This window comes from Xenopus tropicalis, chromosome 4 (assembly GCF_000004195.4).
Source record: "Xenopus tropicalis strain Nigerian chromosome 4, UCB_Xtro_10.0, whole genome shotgun sequence".
Taxonomy (NCBI): Eukaryota; Metazoa; Chordata; class Amphibia; order Anura; family Pipidae; genus Xenopus; species Xenopus tropicalis.
This window is the reverse complement of record NC_030680.2, coordinates 107592416-107612970: the sequence shown is the minus strand read 5'-3', so window position 1 is coordinate 107612970 and position 20555 is coordinate 107592416. Positions and strand designations below refer to the sequence as shown.

Below are 20555 nucleotides of genomic sequence, written 5' to 3'. Positions count from 1 at the left end.
ATACATTGGACATACAGAGTAACATATAAAGCAATTAATAACCAATACAAAAGGTGAAGAGAGCCCTGCCTAAAAGAGCTTATAATCTACAAGATATCATTCAGTTGGTTTATTTGTTCGTTTATTATAATCTTCAGAAAATACCTTTATCAAAAAATAAAAAGGCAACGTCCAATTTAAATACTTTTAGTACAGGTCTTCTGTTACAGGATACAACAACTACAGCGCCCATATATAATCATTGATTCGGCGGGAATATTGTGTAGGGCTAACAAACTCAGGTACAATTGATTATCATCAAATTATTTTGGGTTAAAAAAAGATGCGATAAAGCCTTATACGTAACCATCCCAACAACGTGCATTAGACTATACATCGCCAAATGTTCGTCTATTGTATGAGAAAGCCCAAAATAAAAATGTCTATTTACGACTTTTTTGGGAGGCCGCGTCCAGCCTTTCCCCTAACACTGCAGTGTATTCTACCGCTGTACGCCATTTTTAGGTCTGGCAAATATGGAACCCGGCGTCTCATAGCACGTTAATGCGTGCGCGTGGTGACGTCGGTCGTTGGCGGTCGGCCATCTTTTCTGGCGCCGGGGGTTCGGTTGTGTGGTAAGTGTGCTGTGGGACATAATAGCGGGAGTACCAGGCGACAAGTGGGTCCTGTTTGGTTGGTTGGCCTTATTTCTGGGTATGGTGCACAATTAGCACGCCTGGTACAATATATAATCACGAAGGGGCAAGTCTTACGGCGACCGTTTCCGTTAGCGTCATAATTGTGCGCCGGTGTCACCGCCATTCAGTCCGCTGCCGGGAAGCGACCCATCAGCCCCATTCTCTGTGGATACGACGCTTCCTGCCCAGGTGAGATATGGTGGCTGACAAAGAGGATGCTCTCTTCCCCTTTTTGACAAAGCAATAAGCCATTGAAGTTTAGTTAATTTAATGATGCAATCTGGCCCTAAACAGGCCCAGGCCTAAATTTCAACGGGGTTTGCCTAAATTCCCATCGGAGCTGGTTTAGGAGTTGAGCCAGCGATGTGCAACCTGCGTCTCGCTATCTGCTGTACAAGCACAAATCCGTTTATGCGGTGTAGATAAGATGCTGCTGTTGTGGTTAGTAAGTAGCTGGAGGGCTGCAGGTTGCACAGTTAGCAGGGGTTAGCAGAGGTAGCGATGTGTAAATACCCTGTTATTGCCAGGGGTATGCGTGTCGGAGGACATCTGTGCACTGAGGTTTCTCGCTCATGTTTGGAATTCTAACAATGCCTATGTAGATGCTAGGAATGGGAAATGCTGGGTTGCCTTACAATTTCCATTTAAGTGAGACCTACACAGTAGTATTCTAAGCCATTTTGAATTGGTCACAATTGTCGATTTTGAATCATTTACACTTTTTGTTGTGCAGCTGTCAGGCTTTGAAATATACATCCCTCTCTACTAGGGGTCAATTGTCCTAAAACCAGCTAGCATTAGGGAATTCAGTATAGAAGATGAGCAGTACAGGACCTGGGTACAAGTATAAGCAATACAACATTTTTACTGGAGCGAGTAACCCCTACCACCCAGTACAATTAACAGTTGTAGGCTAAAAAATGGCAGATTAAAATAAGTCCATCTCTAGAATAGTAATATTTATTTTAAAATCAAATTCTCATTAAAATATCTATCTAATTCCAAGTTGCAGAGGCACATAGAGCTGCTGTAGCACTAACTAGATATTGTGCACTCTGAGTCTCTCGTTTAGGTTTAATTTCCCAAATCTCTTCTTCTATCCAATATTTACATGGATCCTTTATTAAGAAGGGTACAGGTACATGGACAATTGCAGCAGGGATACCCTGATTATATTACCTTTGTATAGCCAGTCAGCAGAGGTTCTGGCATAACCCAAAGTATGTGACAGCTGTGCAGGTGATCAGAATTTAAAACTGCAGCTTTCTTAATGCTACTTCTCTGAGTAAGGAGGATATTTTAGGAATATTACTGCTATTCATCTTACAGTAGGAATACCAGTAATTTGGGGAAGGCAGAAGAGCTTCAATAACTGCACTGTATCAATAGCTGCTGTTTGTCTGCAACCAATGATGCCCAGTGTCCTGATTTCTTTATTTTTTTTAATTGATCTCTTACCTTTATCTCATGCCGTCTTTTAACAGATGCTGTAAGATAGTTAGATTTTATGCACAGCCCTTTAGCATTTGATCTGCAATTCCTATGATAATTTCATACATAGGGATTATCTATTTGTAGCTATCTAGATTTTTTTTGTGGGGGGTGGGAGCATGTAATAGATTTCTAGCCAGCGACCAGAAGCAGCTGCTATTGACTGTGCATAATCCTTAGCATCTGCTGACGAAAGCTGCTGGGGTATGCTCAGATTTTTTTTTTTTAAAAAAAGCTGTGCCCAGAGCCAATTACCTGATGTGTGTGTTGTGATGTATATAGAGATTATACATCATTTACACAAACGCATATATACAGTTCCGCTGGTTTGTTAAAAAATCTCAATCTGTGCAGTATTGATTTGCTTTTTAGACATATCTAGCTTTTTTTTTTTCATATTTAGTAGGTGTTTCTGTTGTAAACATGACCGTATGCACTTTTTCTTTATATTTTAGTTAAGGGCAGCCCCAGGTTAAATTGGCATGTGTAATAGATTTACATGCAGATTTTTTTTCTGTGACATTAATCTGGCCTTTAACCCTGTTGAATTTTTAGACCATCTTATACAGCAAATGCCTGCTGATACAGAATGTTGTCTTTTAAAGAATTCTCCTACTCTGAGTGTTATACATTTAAAGTGATGTATACAGAAATCATGGTCAGTCTTTGGCCTCCTCTTCTACAGTGCCCTGTTCAGTTAAACTCTTGAGGGTCTGGTCCTGCGTTTTAACCCTTCTGTTCTGTGATTTGTGTTTTTGTACAGAAATTGATACTTTCTTTCAGGTAGTTGTTCTCATTGTCGTATAAGTTTGCTAATGTATTGTTCAACAGTGGATACAGGCAAATTAGTGGTTAGCTACATTTTTCAGTATTGATTGAGTTAGTATTTGGTCAAATCCAAAAATGTTTTGTTCAGTGGACCACCCATAAGCATGAATGAGTGAATATTTCACCCCACTGTAGAGATGATGTCTATATTTAAATGTTCTTATAATTATAGTATTTTTTGTCCAGCGGTATTGTAGTCTGTCTTCTATTCTCTGCTGTACCTTATAGGGACTGTATGATCACAGTTACCTGCATGCATATGTGGAGATAGCCTTTCTGATAAAACATGTCCAAAACAGAAGAGGTCCTCTTTCCTTCCTCCTCACCCAACATCATTCTAGAACTATGTTATATCTATTAAATCTTCTGCTTAGAATTTTATCTGTAGTCCTTTTATCCAGTCAATAATTAATGACACTTTACTCAAAATGCAACAAAAAGTTGATCTTATACTCTCATGATGTCACTTATTAACTACTGCATTTCTCTGATTGGCCTGCTTCTTTACTCCAGTCTATAGTAAATGCAGGTGCCAATTTCATACAGCCCCAACCACTCTTCCTCTGCTGTGCCACCCTGCCAATCCCTACACTGGCTTCAGCTACCGTTTTGAATAAAATACTAACAAATCCAAGCCACCATATATCTCTGAACTTTATTCACCAGCTCATGTGTTAAATGAGACATATGGCATACGTGAAAAACTCCCTCATCTTGTAGGCAGTAATGAATAATATACGGTGCTGGTTTCACTTTGTGTTTCAAATGAGGGGAGGGCGTGTTCTAACAGTCCCTGCCAGAAACATAGTAGGGGGATAGCCAATCACAGGAATGCAGTCTCATAAGCGAAGACAGACTTCAGTTCCCTCTCCGGTCAGCCTAGCTGCTGATTGGTACCTAACCTTCAGTGCAATGTGCTGAGTGCCATTGGTTCCCCTGCACAGCCTGGGAAAAAGGCAGCAGGAAGTGTAATTAATGGGCAGGACTAGTAGGGTTTTTGGAGATGTTTTTAATAAATCATGGAACAACCTGGCACATTCTTCTTTTTATAATTTACATTCATTTTCTATTTTTAATGGCTTCTAAGGTATTTGCATGTCTAAACTGCTTTTACCAGGTGCTCAGAGGACCACTCGATAAGTCTATACCAATTCGGGGGTTTATTCATATTATATCTTCTAATGATCTACTGCAACATTTTACCTGTTTATGGCTTTACTAGAACTGTTGCTGAAAGAGGTGGTTTCCATTAAAGTGAGGTGGCACAATCTGTTTTATATGGTTTCTTCACTGGTGGACATATGCTGTTGGGAAACAGCCTTGTCTGACATTAGCCTGTGATGAAAATTGTAAGCTCTACGGGGCAGGGACCTCTTTCCTACTGTGTCCCACACCACATGGCACCACATTACATGTGTGTAGTTATGTATATTGTAAGATTGTACAGCGCTGTGTATCTTTGTAGTGCTTTTGTAGCGCTTTAAATAAAATTATAAATACATAGAAAAGGAATGTTAATTTCTGGCATATGTAGACAGTGGTATGAAAAAAGATTGTTTAACATTTATTATTATATGGTAAATATATATTACAGATATTGGCTCGAAATGGAGTGCTTTATAGGACAAGGAAAGGCAAAGTCACTTGGGGGTGCCGGGGTACCTGTAGCGCAGCGCTTCCTCCTTCCTGCTTCGGTTTTCCTTAGGACTAAATGACGCGTGCATGCGCAGTAGAGTGAAAAGCCGACTTCTCTGTTCGACCCGAACCAGGAAGAAGGAAGTGCTGCAGCTACCCTGGGCTGGTGTTGTTCTCTCCTAACAGGGGCACCAGCCCGGGGTAAAAGGCGATTAAAATCACTTGGGGGTGCCTATTATTTGGACACATTTATTATTTGAATACAATTGCTATTCTAAGCAACATATTGATATAAGTTGGGCCTATGTTAAAAAAAAAAAAAAGGGAGTGGTGCATAAGCATAAACTGAATTGCTTAAAATAAATGGAGTAATTTAGCTCTTTTAGGTAGGGTCCTCTCAAGCTCTTGTATTGGTTTATTGGTTGTATTTTTCTATGCAATCTGTATGTTCATTGCATATAAGCAATTATATTAAAGCTCCGCAGAATATGCTGGAACTAACACTAACACTATAAATATGTGTTAATAATTCCTGTTCACCTCATTCCATGCTGAAGTGATGGATTCTGCCTTCCAGAAAATCTCTTAACAGCCCAAAATGAAAACCAGATATACTTCAGGTCCCAGAATCTTATCACTTCAACTTGGAACAGTTGAGGGTGGGAGTGAATGACTGCCTGTTTAAGTGGTGGGGGGGGGGGGGTGGAAGTGATTCAGAGGCAAGCTGTCATGGTTTCCTCTCAATCTCAGGAGTCATGTAATATATATCTATATGAAGAGTATACATACACACAGAAATTTATTTATGAATGAATGCGCTTATATCATAAAGGGCAGTCATTTTCCCTTTAAATTGGATGCATGATTTTAATTTTATCCTGTGTATAAGAATAGATAATAAGCGCTCATAAGTATTTTGTTTACTTTTTGTCCTAATAACGTTTGGGTTTAAGAAAAAAACAAACTGTTGCTGATATGGTATACATTACAAAATTCAAGCCTGTGATAATTTCTGTCAGCCTTTTGTTGGGGGGGGGGGGGGGGTAGGTTGTGATCTCCAGATGTCTTCCCCCCCCCCTCCACCTTTTTGTTTATTTTTTCTTTTGTCTGTGCTGTTTGTAGAGAGTAATGCTGACTTGCATATGAGCAGCAATATTCAAGGTCCCAGTGAGGGTTGAATGCATTGCAGTACCAGCAGCTATCACATACCTTCCCTTGGAACACTGTAGAGTGCATATGAAACAGATGGTACAGAGGAAAAAGAAGACAAAGAAGATGATAGTCAAATATGTCATAAAATGTAACTCATTTTCAACATGATGCATATAGTAATAAATGCATATTTTTAACCAGCCAGAATGGGCAGTGTTAGATATTTGTAAACTAAATATGGATATATGTATATTTTATTTTCTACAATTTTAGCTCATTGAGGCAGATGTCAGGATTTATCAGTTCAAGCCCCCTTGTAGGTTTACCCTTGGGGCAGTTTGGTACCCACTACATTAAGGTGTTAACTTTTGTCCTGGTTTTACAGTGCAATTTATTATAATGTGCTTTTGTTGGGTAGATTCAATTTATCTTTGTGTATAATTTGTGTAGGTGTTCAGTCAATTTTGGGTGTCATATGTTTACAGAGGAATTGGCATCGCTTTGCTGATTTTCTTCTTTAGGTCTTTTCGTCAGACATAAATGTTTCTACCAGCTATTTTGAGTCAAAAAGAGTATCTTTTAGCTGAAGAGGTGTTAAAAAAACAATGTATGATAGACCATATCCTGAAAAAAATTGAGAGTCAGTGAGGCCAAATAATTAGACTTTCCAATAGTCTTTGCTGACTGTCTACTTAATAAGGCAAGAAAGAGAGCACAATAAAGTATGCATGCATCTTAATGTCCCCATACACGGGCCATTTCTAGCTTCCAATATCGGTCCCTTAGACCGATTCGGCAGCTAATCGGCCTGTGTATGGGCACTACCGACGGGACTGCCCGACCGATATCTGGCCTGAAATCAGCAGGTTTAAAAATGTAGTCTGATCGGGGACCGCATCGGCTCGTTGATGTGGTCCCCAAACCGACTTTGCCTATACCGTTGTTATAATTCAATCGTTTGGCCCAAGGACCAAGCGAGCGGATCTTAAGGTGTATGGGGAACTTTAGATTTTGATTTTTTTTTCCACACATACATTCCCTTCGCATAGGTTTCTATTATCTTTAGCTTTTCCGTACCTTTGTCTAATAACTCGTTCATATACAGTATAATTTGTAGTTCATGACAAGTAATGGCAAAGGTAAGTTAATATTGAGTGGAAGCAAACTTGGATAAACTGAATAACACCATCCAGAGATTTAAAATGCCTTGGTGTCTTAAAAATCATGGGGTAAATGGCACAGTTCTGTCTTGTCTTAGTTAATTAGTAAATACTGTTTCGAAATGTGTGTCAGACCAAAAAAATGCACAATATACTTTATGAATTGTTTTTTTTTAAAGGGGAGCTATTGCATACTGAAAAAAGACAACTTTCTAAATACAGTATGATCAGTTAATATTTCAGAAATGGTAGAGAATTTTTAAAGCTTATCTCCACTCACATCTGTCTCCATGTAGTAGTCAGGTTTTGATTGTTGGGATAGGTCTTATACATTGTTTTGGGGAGGGGGGGGCCTTCCTTTATTAGCCAGCGTTTTCTACCTTACTCAAACACCTAATACCTGATTCCAGCACAAAACAAAATCTTACAAAATAACTGAGTTTGGCATATATCCTGCATGTAGAAAGACTTCTTGTGATTTTAAAAAAGTGAGCTGAGAGGAGGATAGTAAGAATAAATTGTTATTTCAGAAATGTTGAAGAATGTTTAATTGTATTTAGGACATTTCTTATTTCAGTGTAATTTCGATCCCCAGCTAACATACATATGATTTTTTTTTTTTCACCATTCTCACATTTGAAAAAGAATGAGATACTTGAATGTTTGCATCAGATTTTTCTAATAGGACCATTAAGTTTTGTTATCATTTTTGATCACTCGTTATGCATTGTTTTGATTAATACAATTTGTAAATTACAACTAATCATTCTATCTGGGCAAATTATTGCAAACATTATTGTAACAAATGTTTCCAATAGCGCTATAATGTTCTGCTGCTGTATTAATGGTTCACACACTATGGTGCTGATTTATCAAATTTGAAATTTCTCTTGCAAATGAAATATTTTTCTACAAAAGCTCAGGAATTCCAATTAGGGTTTCCTAAACATAAATGTTCAATGTTTATTAAGTGCCAAAAACTTAAATGCAAACTCTTAAAAGCTTGTGAGTTCATGCAGAAGTCAATGGGAGTTGTCCTAACAAAATGTTTTTTTTCTTTTTCAAATTCGAGTTTATCTATACTTCTTGAGAGTTTGTAGACCCACTGAAAATGATGAGTAGTATGTGAATTTGTTTTTTTTCAAGGTTTAGTTCTGTTAAATTTTTTATATTTGAATTTTGTAATAAATTAACACACCTGAGTTGCCTACGTTTATTTAAAAATGTGAAAAAATCACAAATTCAGCTTTTGATAGTCCTCACCATACCTTTGGTATTGACCTTTTCTTTTGTTTATACGTATATGTGTACTTATGCTCACACCAGTGTAGCTCCATTGACAGGCCCAGTGTCCTGTGTGGAGCTACACAGATTAAATGATGGTGTGAAAATGCATACATTTTGTGTTTTGTGCCAATGTGTGCTCCATGTAGCTCCACAAAGGCCAACACCGGCCTGTTGGTGGAGCTACAGGGGTGAATGGATCTGCTTTACCCTGTGTCAATAAAAAAAAAAAAACCTTGCAAAGGAAAGCGGATTAGTGTGCTCTTGCCCTTAGAGATGTTTGCTAAAGTTTTGGACACTTTGATGGACTAATTTTGTTAATTAAGGTTGATAAAGGCCAGCAAGCAAGCAAACTGAAATGTTTGTCTCCTAAATACGCATTTTTTTTTCTTCATTGACATAAATCATCTAGCTTGCCAGAAAATCAGTGACTTGATTGAACCAGGAAATTGGAAAGTGAAAGTAGTTTGTCGTTGCCCTGCCCTCTTTAGTGCATAAAATAACAATGTATAGATATTTCTTGATTAAAACAGGCTGAAACTGTGGCCAGCACAAGCCCTATTCTTTAAGCTCATGTTGAAACATGAAACTTCAATAGTTGTTTTGTGTATCCTATACCTTTAGAAACATTCATTTGTTCTGAACTGAATGAGGAATGGCAAGGGATGGTGTTGCTAAGGTTTGTTTTCTTGGTGTGTTTAAAGCAGGTAAATATAGTCAATGCACACTGGTGCTATGGACTCTGCTATGTTTTTGACTTTTCTCCTGGATTGTGGTTTGCTGCAGGCACGTGAGAGCACTTTTTTCATTGTAAAATTAGAAATTTTCTCCACTTGTAAGATTGTGGTGTGATAAGTCAATTCACTTTCATAACTTGACAAATTATTCAAAAATAAACAGGTGCACACCAGGAACCTTTAAAAGTTAAAAAAATAAAAATCTTTAATCCATTTTAAATATATATTTATCAAGACCATGTGCACAGTTAAAATCAGTAAATAAATATATAAAACCTGTAGCACTCGCCCAATCCCATGCTCTCACACTGGTCATATGACAGGAAAAGAGACCCTGTATTCAGGATAAAAAATATGAATCTTTGTATACACAGGGACACGTGCAATCAGGAAAAATAGCGGTTAAAAACAAGTTCACAGTTCTACTACTAAAGAAAATATATATTGCAGAAAAAAAGATACAAAATACTCAACAGAAATGCAGTTACCCACAATGTATCAGTTTATCAGTTACAAAGTATCACTTTTGATTTGGGTGGTGATACTACTCCAAAGGGAGGTGTTTTGGACTAAAAAGCTGATATATATGTTCTTTCCTACATGGGTGAAGATTATGAGGGTGTGTGCTGTATTGTTTGATTGTTGCACATGAGTTGTATCATACCCACTCCTCCCCATTTCAGACAAGAATGTAATCTGTCACCAGGTGGGCAAGTTTTCAAAATTCTTCTAGAATTTTTCCTGCAGATTTTACATGTGAGGAATGTTGTTCCTCACAACATTGTCAGTATTTTGTCACTTGAACTTTTTCATACTTGGAACACCATTTAAAAAAAAAAAAAAAAAAAAATGTAAAGAAAAGTAGTGTAAATTCTGATGGTAAACTGAGAATTCTCTGCCCCTTATAAACTCTTGTAAGTACAGTGATTTCCATTTAGATAAGTGAAATGCCTATTAGCTTGAATGGGTGTCATTTTTTGGGTACTGACACATGGGGGCATTTAATCACCCCACATAAAACTGGAAATAATGTGAATCGCTGGTGGGAAAACATACACAGCATTTAGTTCTTAACTCACCTGAAGTTTCCTCATGAGCAACTTCTGCCAACCTCAGGAAAAACAAAGTGCCACTGCTATTATTATTGCTGGTGGTAAAGCATTTTAAGGAGTTTAGCTGTCCGCGGTAGCAATTATTTACTTATTGGAGCCAACACAATCCTGTTGGGTTTAATTACTGTTTTCAGTAGACTTAAGGTAGGAGATCCGAATTACGGAAAGATCCCCTTTTCCGGAAAACACCAGGTCGCGAACAGGAGTCTCCTCTTTAATAAAAATAATTTGTTTATATAAGTCCTGTGAGTGCTGACCCTCTCTCAAGCACCTTCAACATTATTTGGACCTGCACCCAGTCAACAGCAACTTATCTATACATGAGTGCCGGCATTTACTTGGAAGTTTATATATATATATATCTCTATATATCTCTATCTCTATCTATCTCTATCTATCTCTCTATCTCGGTCTTTATTATTTTTATGATGTTTAAATTATTCTCCTTTCTCCAACATCTTTCCAGTTTTCAAATGTGGGTCGCTGACCCCAGCAGCTAAATAACTGAAAAACCATAAAAAATGACCAGTTGCAAATTGTCTCAGTATATCCGTCAATGTGTTACTAAAAGTTAATTTAAAGGGGAACAACACTTTTTAAACATGCCATTTAAAGTTATATATCGCCTTTAATATCAGTAGTTTAGCCAGTTTCTCCATATTGCTTTAAATTTCTCTGGTTGCTGCTTTCAAGATTTTTTGAATATAACAGCTCCTTTTTGTTAAAAAAAAAAGTGTCACTAAAATTTATCTAAAATATGTATGTTATCATACTTTACAATAGTAACATACTGGGCCTAAAAAGTGAGGCATCGGCTGTAAAAGACTCGATGAATTTCCTTCGACATGTCGGAGAAGTCAGGCCAGAGTACAAAAGCAAAGGATGGGAAAAAGTATGCAACCTTCAGCCTCTATAATACATACAAGGGAAAGTCTCTAGAAACTCAAAAAACCACAGGTAAGTGTCAGATTGATGATTTTTGTGATCTTTTGAATAATTGTCGTTCTGATCTTAGATAGATATTTATAAGATTGTCTAGGTGGTAGACTTTTATTAAATCTTGGTTTTATGTGTCTTTAGTTAATAAAACCACCTGATAAGCAGTAGCCAGTGTCTCTGTAAACTACTGAGTGTGTGCTTTTACTTGTATTTCGTCTTAAACTGTAGTTTTCTACCAAATTGCACACTAACAACCCTGTGGTGGTCTTGTACGTGAAACCTTTTGACTCGTCCGAACCCTGAGAGTCCAAAAATATTTTAATCTATTTTGTAGTTGCTGCTCGTCATGGACTTCAAAGCCTGGGTAAAGTGGCTGTGTCCCGACGAATGCCTCCCCCTGCCAATTTGCCCAGTCTTAAAGCCGAAAACAAAGGAAACGACCCCAATGTGAACATTGTGCCTAAAGATGGCACAGGCTGGGCCTCCAAACAGGATCAATCTGAAGATGAAAAGTATGTAGATTAATTTTCTTAAGATTTGCAACATTGTTGATGTAACATTTGCTCTCCTACCTTTGTATTTATTCTCCCTTGTCCTTTTTTTACCAACTCTCTTAATTTTTAGTGTCCTCCTTAGTAATTTTACATGTTTATAAATCAGCCCTTTAATGCCAAAACCTGAAGTGGGTGGGTTTGACAGGACAGATAACCATTTTTTTTTTTTTTTTATAAACATTATAAGCTGGTGTTTTTCTCTGTGATAAACTAGGTGATTTTCCCATCCAAAAGATGGAAGTGTTATTAATTGAGCCATAGATAGTTTGCACCTGTGTATAGAAATGCAGTATTTTATAGAAGTATGTTCTAGCTAAAATATATGCTGTGCAATGATTTCTTGTTTTGCCACTTACAAAACTTTAAAGAGAATGTAAACCCTGCTGCACAACACTGCTTGACCAAACTTTACTCAGTTATTGCTGGACTACAAATCTAAGAATAATGTAAATGCTGGCAGCTGTAGTGCAGCAACATCAGGGTTGTATTCTAAAACTAACCAATATGGCACATTGAAACTTTTCCAAAACATTCTCCCAAATTTCTAGTCAATGACTGCTTTAAAATGCAAAATGCAGAAATCATCCAGTAAGAATCTCTGCTGATCTATGTAAATCTGGCTTCCTGTTCCTTGTTTCTGCAATTGGAGTTGGACACATTAAGCAGTTTCCCAGCACTGAAAAAGTCTGTCCTTTATCCCTGTATCTGATTCTGGCGTCTTATAATGAAGAAGAGCATTGCATAACTATCTCTCTACATGTAAGATACCAGCAAGATATCTGACAGTGCTGGGAATTAATATTCTCATTGGCCATTTCTTCTGTGTTTATAATATTTTATCAGTAGAATTCTTATTGGTGAATTTTCTTCCTTCTATAATTGTTTTATGGCAACTTCAAAACTAGGGCACAGTGGGACAATATTATGGTTGGGTTTACACCCCCTTTATCATTTACACAGGAATGGCCAGCCTACGTGCCATTAAATACCCCTAAACTTAAACTGATTTATTTTTTTACGCCTTAATATTCAGTTAAATGTAGCTCCAGCTGTTTTTTGTTTAAATGTATATTTTAGTAGTTTTATTTCTCTGTTTTAGAACACCAGAAGTGCCGCCACCTCCACCAAAGCCAGTTGTCCCACCACCAGAAGTTCCTGCCGTTGCCAAATCATGGGCCAGTACGAAGCCAGGTGTGCAAGGAGAGGGTAAGGAGTTTTTTTTTGTTATGTTTTTGTAAAGTATTTTTAATGAATTGGTATTAGTAACATCTAAATCTAAAATTTTAACTTTGTGCAAACGTTGGCAGACATTTAATTTTGAAATTAATTTTGAATTTAAATACTTTTTAAGTTAATAATTTTTTGTTCTTATAGAAGGTGGTTCAAAATGTTCTTTTTCCTATAGGTGGCTTACAAGGTTTACTTTATTTTTAACTTATTGTAGGGGTTGGTTATTTTGAAAGACATTTGGGTGTGTTGCAAGGCTACTTTGTTTTCTTAGCTTTTTAGGTAACTGTTCTGTTTGTTTATATACTGTTTACTACTGCTGCTTTGTTTCATTGAGTCAGGCTAATGGAAAGATAACTAATGTAAGCACTTGTGTATATAAAGTAATTTTATACTGCCCCATGTGCCATTAGCTTCAATTATCTTGTACAGTAAAGGATACATAGTCAGACACACAGTATGCATTTGTAAATAAGGGTACAGAGAGAAGCAGTTAGAATTTTAGCCCTAAAACAATAAATACAATGAAAGACAATGATTACTGAAACCCCATACACCTTTACCCTTCCAGGTTTCCTAGAGGCTAGAGAAGTTTTCATCATTACACAGATCAAAACAAATTAAAAAATCATTTGCATTGCTAAACATGGTCACATGCCTCATATAAATTTGAAAAAGATGCGGCACACGGATTATTTGCAAAAAAAAAGTGTACACTTTTTTTTTTGCAAATAATCCGTGTGCCGCATCTTTTTCAAATGTATCTATTGTGGAGGGATGTGACGGCGTCCTGAAGTTGCAGAGCACCGGGATTTACACTATGGATGAGTGTGGTGACAGTGCTTTTTGAGATATATATATCTCTATATATAATATATATATATATATATATATATATATATATATATATATATATATTTATATTTATATTTTCCGCAGTGTACTTTAGTTGGCAGAGCTTCAAATGTTGAAGCCACCCTAAATTATTCAAAGGCAGTGTGGACTGTTTTTGCCTGTTTACCCACTTGCTAAAATTTAGAACGGTACCAGTGGCGCTATTAGCCTATAGATGCACTATCCAGGTAGGAAGCTGAATCCTTCAGCAAAGCTGTCATCTTGTTACCTGCCCATTGTTCTGCTAATTGGCTGCTGGGAAGAGCCAATGGGTAAAGAGAGAGTAATGAGCTCTTGCTCACAAGTTCTCAGTGTTTTGTTAACTGTGTTAACAGTGTTTGGGTTGTGAATTTGTTAATTATGGTAACGTGTTTAATGTTTACAGGAGTTCAGGTAAACCGATATTTTCAGCAAGAGTTTCCCAGTCTGCAGGCAGCTGGGGAGCAAGAAAAAACAAAAGATAAGGATGCAACAGATGATAATTATGGCCCTGGACCCAGTTTACGTCCCCAAAGTAAGTGCTTGTCGTGTCTGTCATTTTTTTTTTTTTTTTTTTTTTGTAGGGTGTTTTTCTTTTATTATAACTGAAAATTTTTAGTGATGTCACACTCTAGAAACTTGCTGGTTTCCATAGAAAAAGCATAGTAGGGAAAAAAAGTTGTACACCACTTCTGTAATCACCTGATAAAGAAAAACAGACTGGTATTCTGCTGCACATTATGTCTTGCCCTGGTCAGCAAGACTTATTCCCTGCTGGTTTTTAAAGAAACAGTAATTTAGCTGCTGATTCAGGGCCTTCAGACCAATTCGGCAGATTATCTTCCCATGTATGGGCATTCCAGACAGCCTACCCAACCAATATTTGACCTAAAATTGTCCAGATCTCAATTTGGCAAGTTTTATTTTCCTGTTGGATCGGGGACCACCTCAGCTCGTTTCTGCGGTTTGATGGCTGATATACCCTCTCTAGGGCCCAACGATCAAATTAGGCAGCTGTTTCCCACCTTAGGTGGACATATCGGGAGAAGATCTGCTCATTTAGCAACGTCGCCAAACAAGCGAATCTTAACAAAGGGGTAAAGGTGACCATACATGTTATCTTTATTGGCAGCCCCCATGGCTATCCAGCAGCTTGTTTATCTAAACTGTTATATGGTGTTTGACTGTTATGATACTCATGTATATTACACAATATATACAGTTTATTAATTTGTGTGCTCCTGTGTTTACAGCTGACGTAGCCAGCTGGCGAGAAGGAGGTGGAAGAAATCTTGGTACCCCCTCGGAACAGGAATCTGCTACAACAGTTCCAGAGGATGGTACCACAAATGCCTCTTTAACTGCTATCCAGGATCAGGGCAAGATCGGTGAAAAACGTGATAATAGATTACTCCCATGTGCCGCAACACAACCACAACTGAAACTTAATGGGCAGCAGCCTGGTGTACCTCCTGCATTCAGGGGTATGATGCCTCCTTTTGCTGGAAATGTAAGTTTTTATGGTTATGTATCTAAAACTGTCAATTTACTGCTATACATTAGTCTTATTTCTTGTAATATATATTTTTCTTTTACATTTTCAGATGTTTCCTTCATATTCAAAGCTGCCGTTTCCTCAAATGCAGGGACCGACTCGTTACCCTACTCCAGCTGAAGCCAGCAGGTAAATATTCTGCAGTCTATTAGCTTGTTTACAAAAATATGTAAATTGTAATTAAATGTTCACATCTATATTTCATGCTGTATCTTAAATTGTGTTACGTGGGAATGTTTTCAGTAGGTTAGTTATATTTATCTAGTAACCATTTGTCCATCATGATGTCGAGCCCTCTTATCTAATGCAGTCGGCATCAAAATATCAGCTTTAAACCATTTTGAAAAAGCCTGCCTCAGGTTTCAAAAAAAGGGCCACCAGTCTTATACTGTAGGTCCCCTAAAGGTTGGTAAAGAGAAATATAAGTGACACTTTGTAAGGAGGGCTTCTTCCTCACCTTCTCAAGAGGCAGGCTCTTAAAGGAACAGTTCACTGTAAAAATGAAACTGGGTAGAATAGACTGTGCAAAATATTTAACCTCTTAAGGTGGCCATACAGGGGCAGATTTTAGCTGCCTATTCAGGTCCTTTAGACTGATTCGGCAGCTTATCTGTCTATATATGATCACCCCCCGATGGGCCTACCCGACCAAGATCTGGCCTAAAATTGGCCAGATCTCTATCTGGCAGGTTTGATTTTCCATCAGATTGGGGGACCACACTGGTTAATTTCTGTGGACCCTGATGCGATAGTGCCTATGCCAGATATCGCCCACCTTTAGGGCAAAACAAGCAAATCTTCCAGTGTATGGTCACCTTTAGTTAGTCAGTGACTTTTGGGGGGGGGGGGGGGGCACATGGGACATAACTGTTCAGTTAGTTTGTGAGCAAGCAGGTTTAAAAGCAAACTAACTGGAAAGTTATGTCACATATGGCTCCCCTTAAGTCACTGATTGGCTACTGACAACTAGGAGGAAGTAGTGTTCTGGCCATTATGTTAGATTTCTGTTCACTCCAGACCTTATAGATTTTGTTAATATATTTTTGGGAAACTATATTGAAAACATTTTTTTATGTTTTGCTCAATCTATCTATTTTACCCAGTTTCATTTTTACATTGAACACTGAAGATCATTCGTCCACTCCACTAATGTTAAAAGCTGAATCATCAGATACAATAGGAATTCTACCCCTATCTGACACTCCAGCATTAAGGTATAGGCAATGTTTGGGTTCCTTTCAAATCAGCGTGTGTATGGCACCTTTTAGAATAAAACAGCCAAAGCCGAAACATTTTTTTTTTTTTTTCTATCTTGATCCACTACAAAATTCTGGAGAAACATTAATGGAAGAACTTTGTGCCTCTATTCATATCCATTACATTTTGGTCCTGTAAAGTGTCCCACAGCCCAGTTGGTTGACCATCCATTCTCATCGCAGGCCTACAAGAAAGCTGCTATTTGCTGTAGGAAAATGTGATGGTGCTGGCAAACAAGGGGATATATGCAGTACAAATGATGCCATTTGGGTGGGGGAGACATGCCCAACTGATATACGTTGTAGGCAAATGTAGGCTTTACATGTCCTTTAAGACAATCTGCCCCAATGTGTTGGTTTAAATTGGCATCTTGCTACATGAAAAGGGTAAATTAGTACATGGGCCTGTGCATCTAGAATTACAGGAAATGACTTTTCCACTACTAACTAGGCACTTCGGTGATTAGGGTCACTAGTGACTGCCAATGTGGATCTTGGAGGAGCATGCAAAGTTGAATCTGCGTCAACTGCGCATGCTCCTGCAAGATCCTTATCAATAACTGACAGAAGAACATCAAAAGGCAGTGAAGATGGCGCCGTTAAACTCCCCGCACAACTCTGTAGGTTTATAGCTGCTAAGCACACAAGGAGACTTGGGAACAGAATAGCTCTTGTGGGGAGGGGAGGCTAGGAATGGGGTAGGGTTTGATTTCCTTTATATATCAGTAAACAAAAAAAAATGGGATTATAATATTACTGGTGTTTTAAAAGTAACATTAAGTAATTATTTCATGGTTGCTTTGTTTTTGGAATTAAGGATTTATTGAGATTGAGGATTAATTATCATTATACTTTTTCAGAGCTCCTAGAGGCGAGAGACGACCAGCACATTCTTGGGCTGCTGAGGGCATTGAGCGCCCCTCCATTATTAGTGCAAATGAGTTGAAAGAGCTGGATAACCTAGACACAGAAGCAGATGAAGGCTGGGCAGGTAATTATTTTCAACATTTTCATGACTACCACAAGAAAAAGTTTACAAAGTACCAGGCAACAAATTACTCTGATCTATAACTTGCCAGTTGCCTGTATTATAATAACTACACGTACCCTTGAGGTCTGCCCTTTATTTACAATTGAAAACAATGTTTGTTTAATTTACCCTATTCAGTAACATTGGGATAACTGTTTTTTTGTAGAATGACTTTTTAGGGGCCCTTTCCTCTGGACAGTATGGGGTATATCATTTACCCACTTACTTTAATAGCAGAAATCTACATGCTATTTGTTTTATATTTCTCTTCTAGGTGCACAAAGTGAGGTTGACTATACTGAACAGCTCAACTTCAGTGATGATGATGAACAGTCTTCTAGCCATAAAGAGAGATCCGAAAGCTGGTAATCTACCTTGCACATTGTTTATCTTATTTAAATCACAGTGTACAGTTAAAGTAAACAAAAAGACAAAACCCTTCTTGCTTATATGTATAATTAGCTAAATTGTGTATTTGTAGTGGCAGTGTTTTTGTGAAATTTTGTATGCAATTGTATCCATTTTTACTTTTTGTATTTTCATTAAAACAATCATTTTTTTAATATTCAACAAAATGTGCTTCCATGTATTTTGTTAACACAACTCCTGTGTATGTAGACTTCTTTTTAAATTGTGCCACTTAAGGTGGCCATACACATTACAGTAACAATCTTTCCTGTGACCATCGGTTGCAGGAAGGATCATTCACCCACTCCTCTAACGTTAAGACCTGAATCGTCAGCTATGCAGGTAGAAACAATAGCATTCCACTCCTATCTGATGATTCAACATTTTCCACCCTGGGCGATCAACGAGATGACCAATATCAGAAGCTTTTGTCGATATCGGTTGCCTCATCAACCCACCTTACACACACCGAATATCTTTGTACGATTATATTGGTGCGTGTATGGGCAGCTATAGCTTAGTTTATTGGGTGTAAGGATACCAAGGCTTAAAATCTGTCAGCATTGATAAATCTAGTCACAATAAATAAAGACTGGAAGGCTGTGTGTGCGTGTGCGGGGTGTATGTGCATGGATGTCCTTTTCATAAATTATTTTTTACCATTAAATTTTGGGCCCTTTAGCTTGTGCTCAGCTACAACTTTAAACATCCCTCCACAGTGTGAGGACACAACATCATTTCTCATTTGGGATTAGAGTTATTTCTAGGCTATAGTACTTCCTTTACTAAAGTCAGTATGAGTCTTTTCTTAGTAGTTGATTTGAGCAACTAATGAAAAGCATGTTACAATTACTTTAGATGCATTTCTATATCATTTCAATCAGAATCCTTTCAAATCAGCTGTTTCAGAAATATAGAAATCATAGATTCCTTGATAAACATTGGCCATTATAATCATAGTTTAATTTGTTCCTACTTGCATTGACAGCAAGTAGCTTTATACCTTATAACCAATTGTTAATGGCTTAAGTTATGTCTTTAAACAAATATTACCCTACGTTAATTGTAACCTTTTGTAAATTGCACTGAGCTTGCATTTTAAATGTGCGTTAGATCAGGGTTAAACTGAACAGTTGCAATAATCTTTGAACTGAACTCAACTATGTTATGAGAGCTAAACCTGTTTTTGCTGTACTCCATATTTCAACATTAATTTTATGTCTGCAATCTGTCCAAGTACATTCTTATTGAGAGAGGCACTGCTCTTGAGTAAAACAGAATGAAATGTCCTTTAATATCCGAAAATTTTCCACACAGTGAGTGTCTTTGCTACTTGGCATTCCTACGTAGATGGCAGCAGGCATACGATTCAGAAAATGTCACAATTACATTTATTTCCTGAACTGGTTAATTTTTTTTATTTTATTTTTTAAATCAAAAGGCAATTTCTTTGATAATCAGGTAGTAATACATTTGATTATCTCTGGGTGCATTTGAGTTTATTTACCAGCAAAGGAAAATAAACCAAAGCTATTTTAAGGCACTGGTGTTAAGAATGCAAAGATCATTTTAATTGCCTTTTATATTTCCCTCTTGTGATGATCACATTAAGATTTTTAGTTTTTTGAGTGAAGTGGTGAGTGGATTCCCCTAATTAAAGAATATATCTTCTCAAAATTTGCAAGAATTGCTGTAACATGGGTGTGTGTCTATGAATGTGTGCTGGCAAACGTAATCTAAATGTTTACTATTTGTCGATCCAACTGATTTTTTTCATTGTAATGAGGAGATCTATACCTCTCTTGCAAGGGGATAAGCTTTACCTAAGCAAACAATTGAGTTAATGTAATTCCAGGATGACTTTGTAACCATCCATTTAATGAAAAAACTTGCCATTCTCTTTATAGTAAAAATGCATTTAGGTTTGGTGAACAGGTCATCGATGTAATCTTACACTAAAGGAGGTACTTACCAAAGGTGTGCAGGATGGATATATTTGCTTTCATTAACTAAATGAAAGATACATAATTATCCTGTTTCGTTAAGTAAAACAAATTATGTATTGTCATTTTAACATTATCACAAGAAATCCAATTTATTGTTTTAACCCTTTGTGTAGGGATGACCGTATCTCCAAAACTGAGCAAAGTCATGGGAAAGAGAGTTCAGATGCTCACAAAGAACCAGACGACGGTTCAGCTACCACAGTTTCTCAAACAGCCCCTGCTGCTTCTGGGCCAAAAGGACCCTTTGGCAAAGGTCCCTCGCTTGATACCCAGGTTTGTGCTGAAGAGAAATTAACATTTCATTAGGTGGATGGAAGAAGGGTTCTTAATTTGTTAGAAATATTGATAATGTCTAATTCTCTGTATATTCAGTATCACACAGTGTTTGATATTTTACTCATATTCCTAGCAATGACATGATTCTTGCTTTTTTTTTTCTCTCCACTCGCTCTTCCTCTTGATTCTAAAACTTGCTTTCTGGTTGCTGCTGGTGTCACTGACAACTGGATTCTGCTGCTTGTAGCTAACAAATTAGTTTTTGTAAATTGACTTATGCTCAATGAGGCCTCTTTATGACAAGTAGAACTAGTAATCTTTTTTTAACATTGTTACTCTTAGACTACTACTTGCT

The 20555-nt window shown here is 37.4% G+C and overlaps 1 protein-coding gene across 3 annotated transcripts in view; it reads left to right on the top strand.

Annotated features, from left to right (window-relative positions):
• The first annotated feature begins 501 nt into the window (after positions 1–501).
• The window catches only part of prrc2c (proline-rich coiled-coil 2C), a 60551-nt gene continuing 40497 nt past the window's right edge, over positions 502–20555 (top strand). For 2 of the 3 annotated variants that reach the window (XM_031899937.1, XM_031899936.1), the window contains exons 1-10: positions 590–866; positions 10860–11033; positions 11350–11527; positions 12669–12775; positions 14076–14204; positions 14923–15179; positions 15274–15353; positions 17341–17471; positions 17785–17875; positions 20038–20197. In XM_031899937.1, coding sequence (XP_031755797.1) covers positions 10922–11033; positions 11350–11527; positions 12669–12775; positions 14076–14204; positions 14923–15179; positions 15274–15353; positions 17341–17471; positions 17785–17875; positions 20038–20197 — 1245 coding nt within the window. In that variant the 5' untranslated portion in view covers positions 590–866; positions 10860–10921. 3 annotated transcript variants of the gene reach the window in all.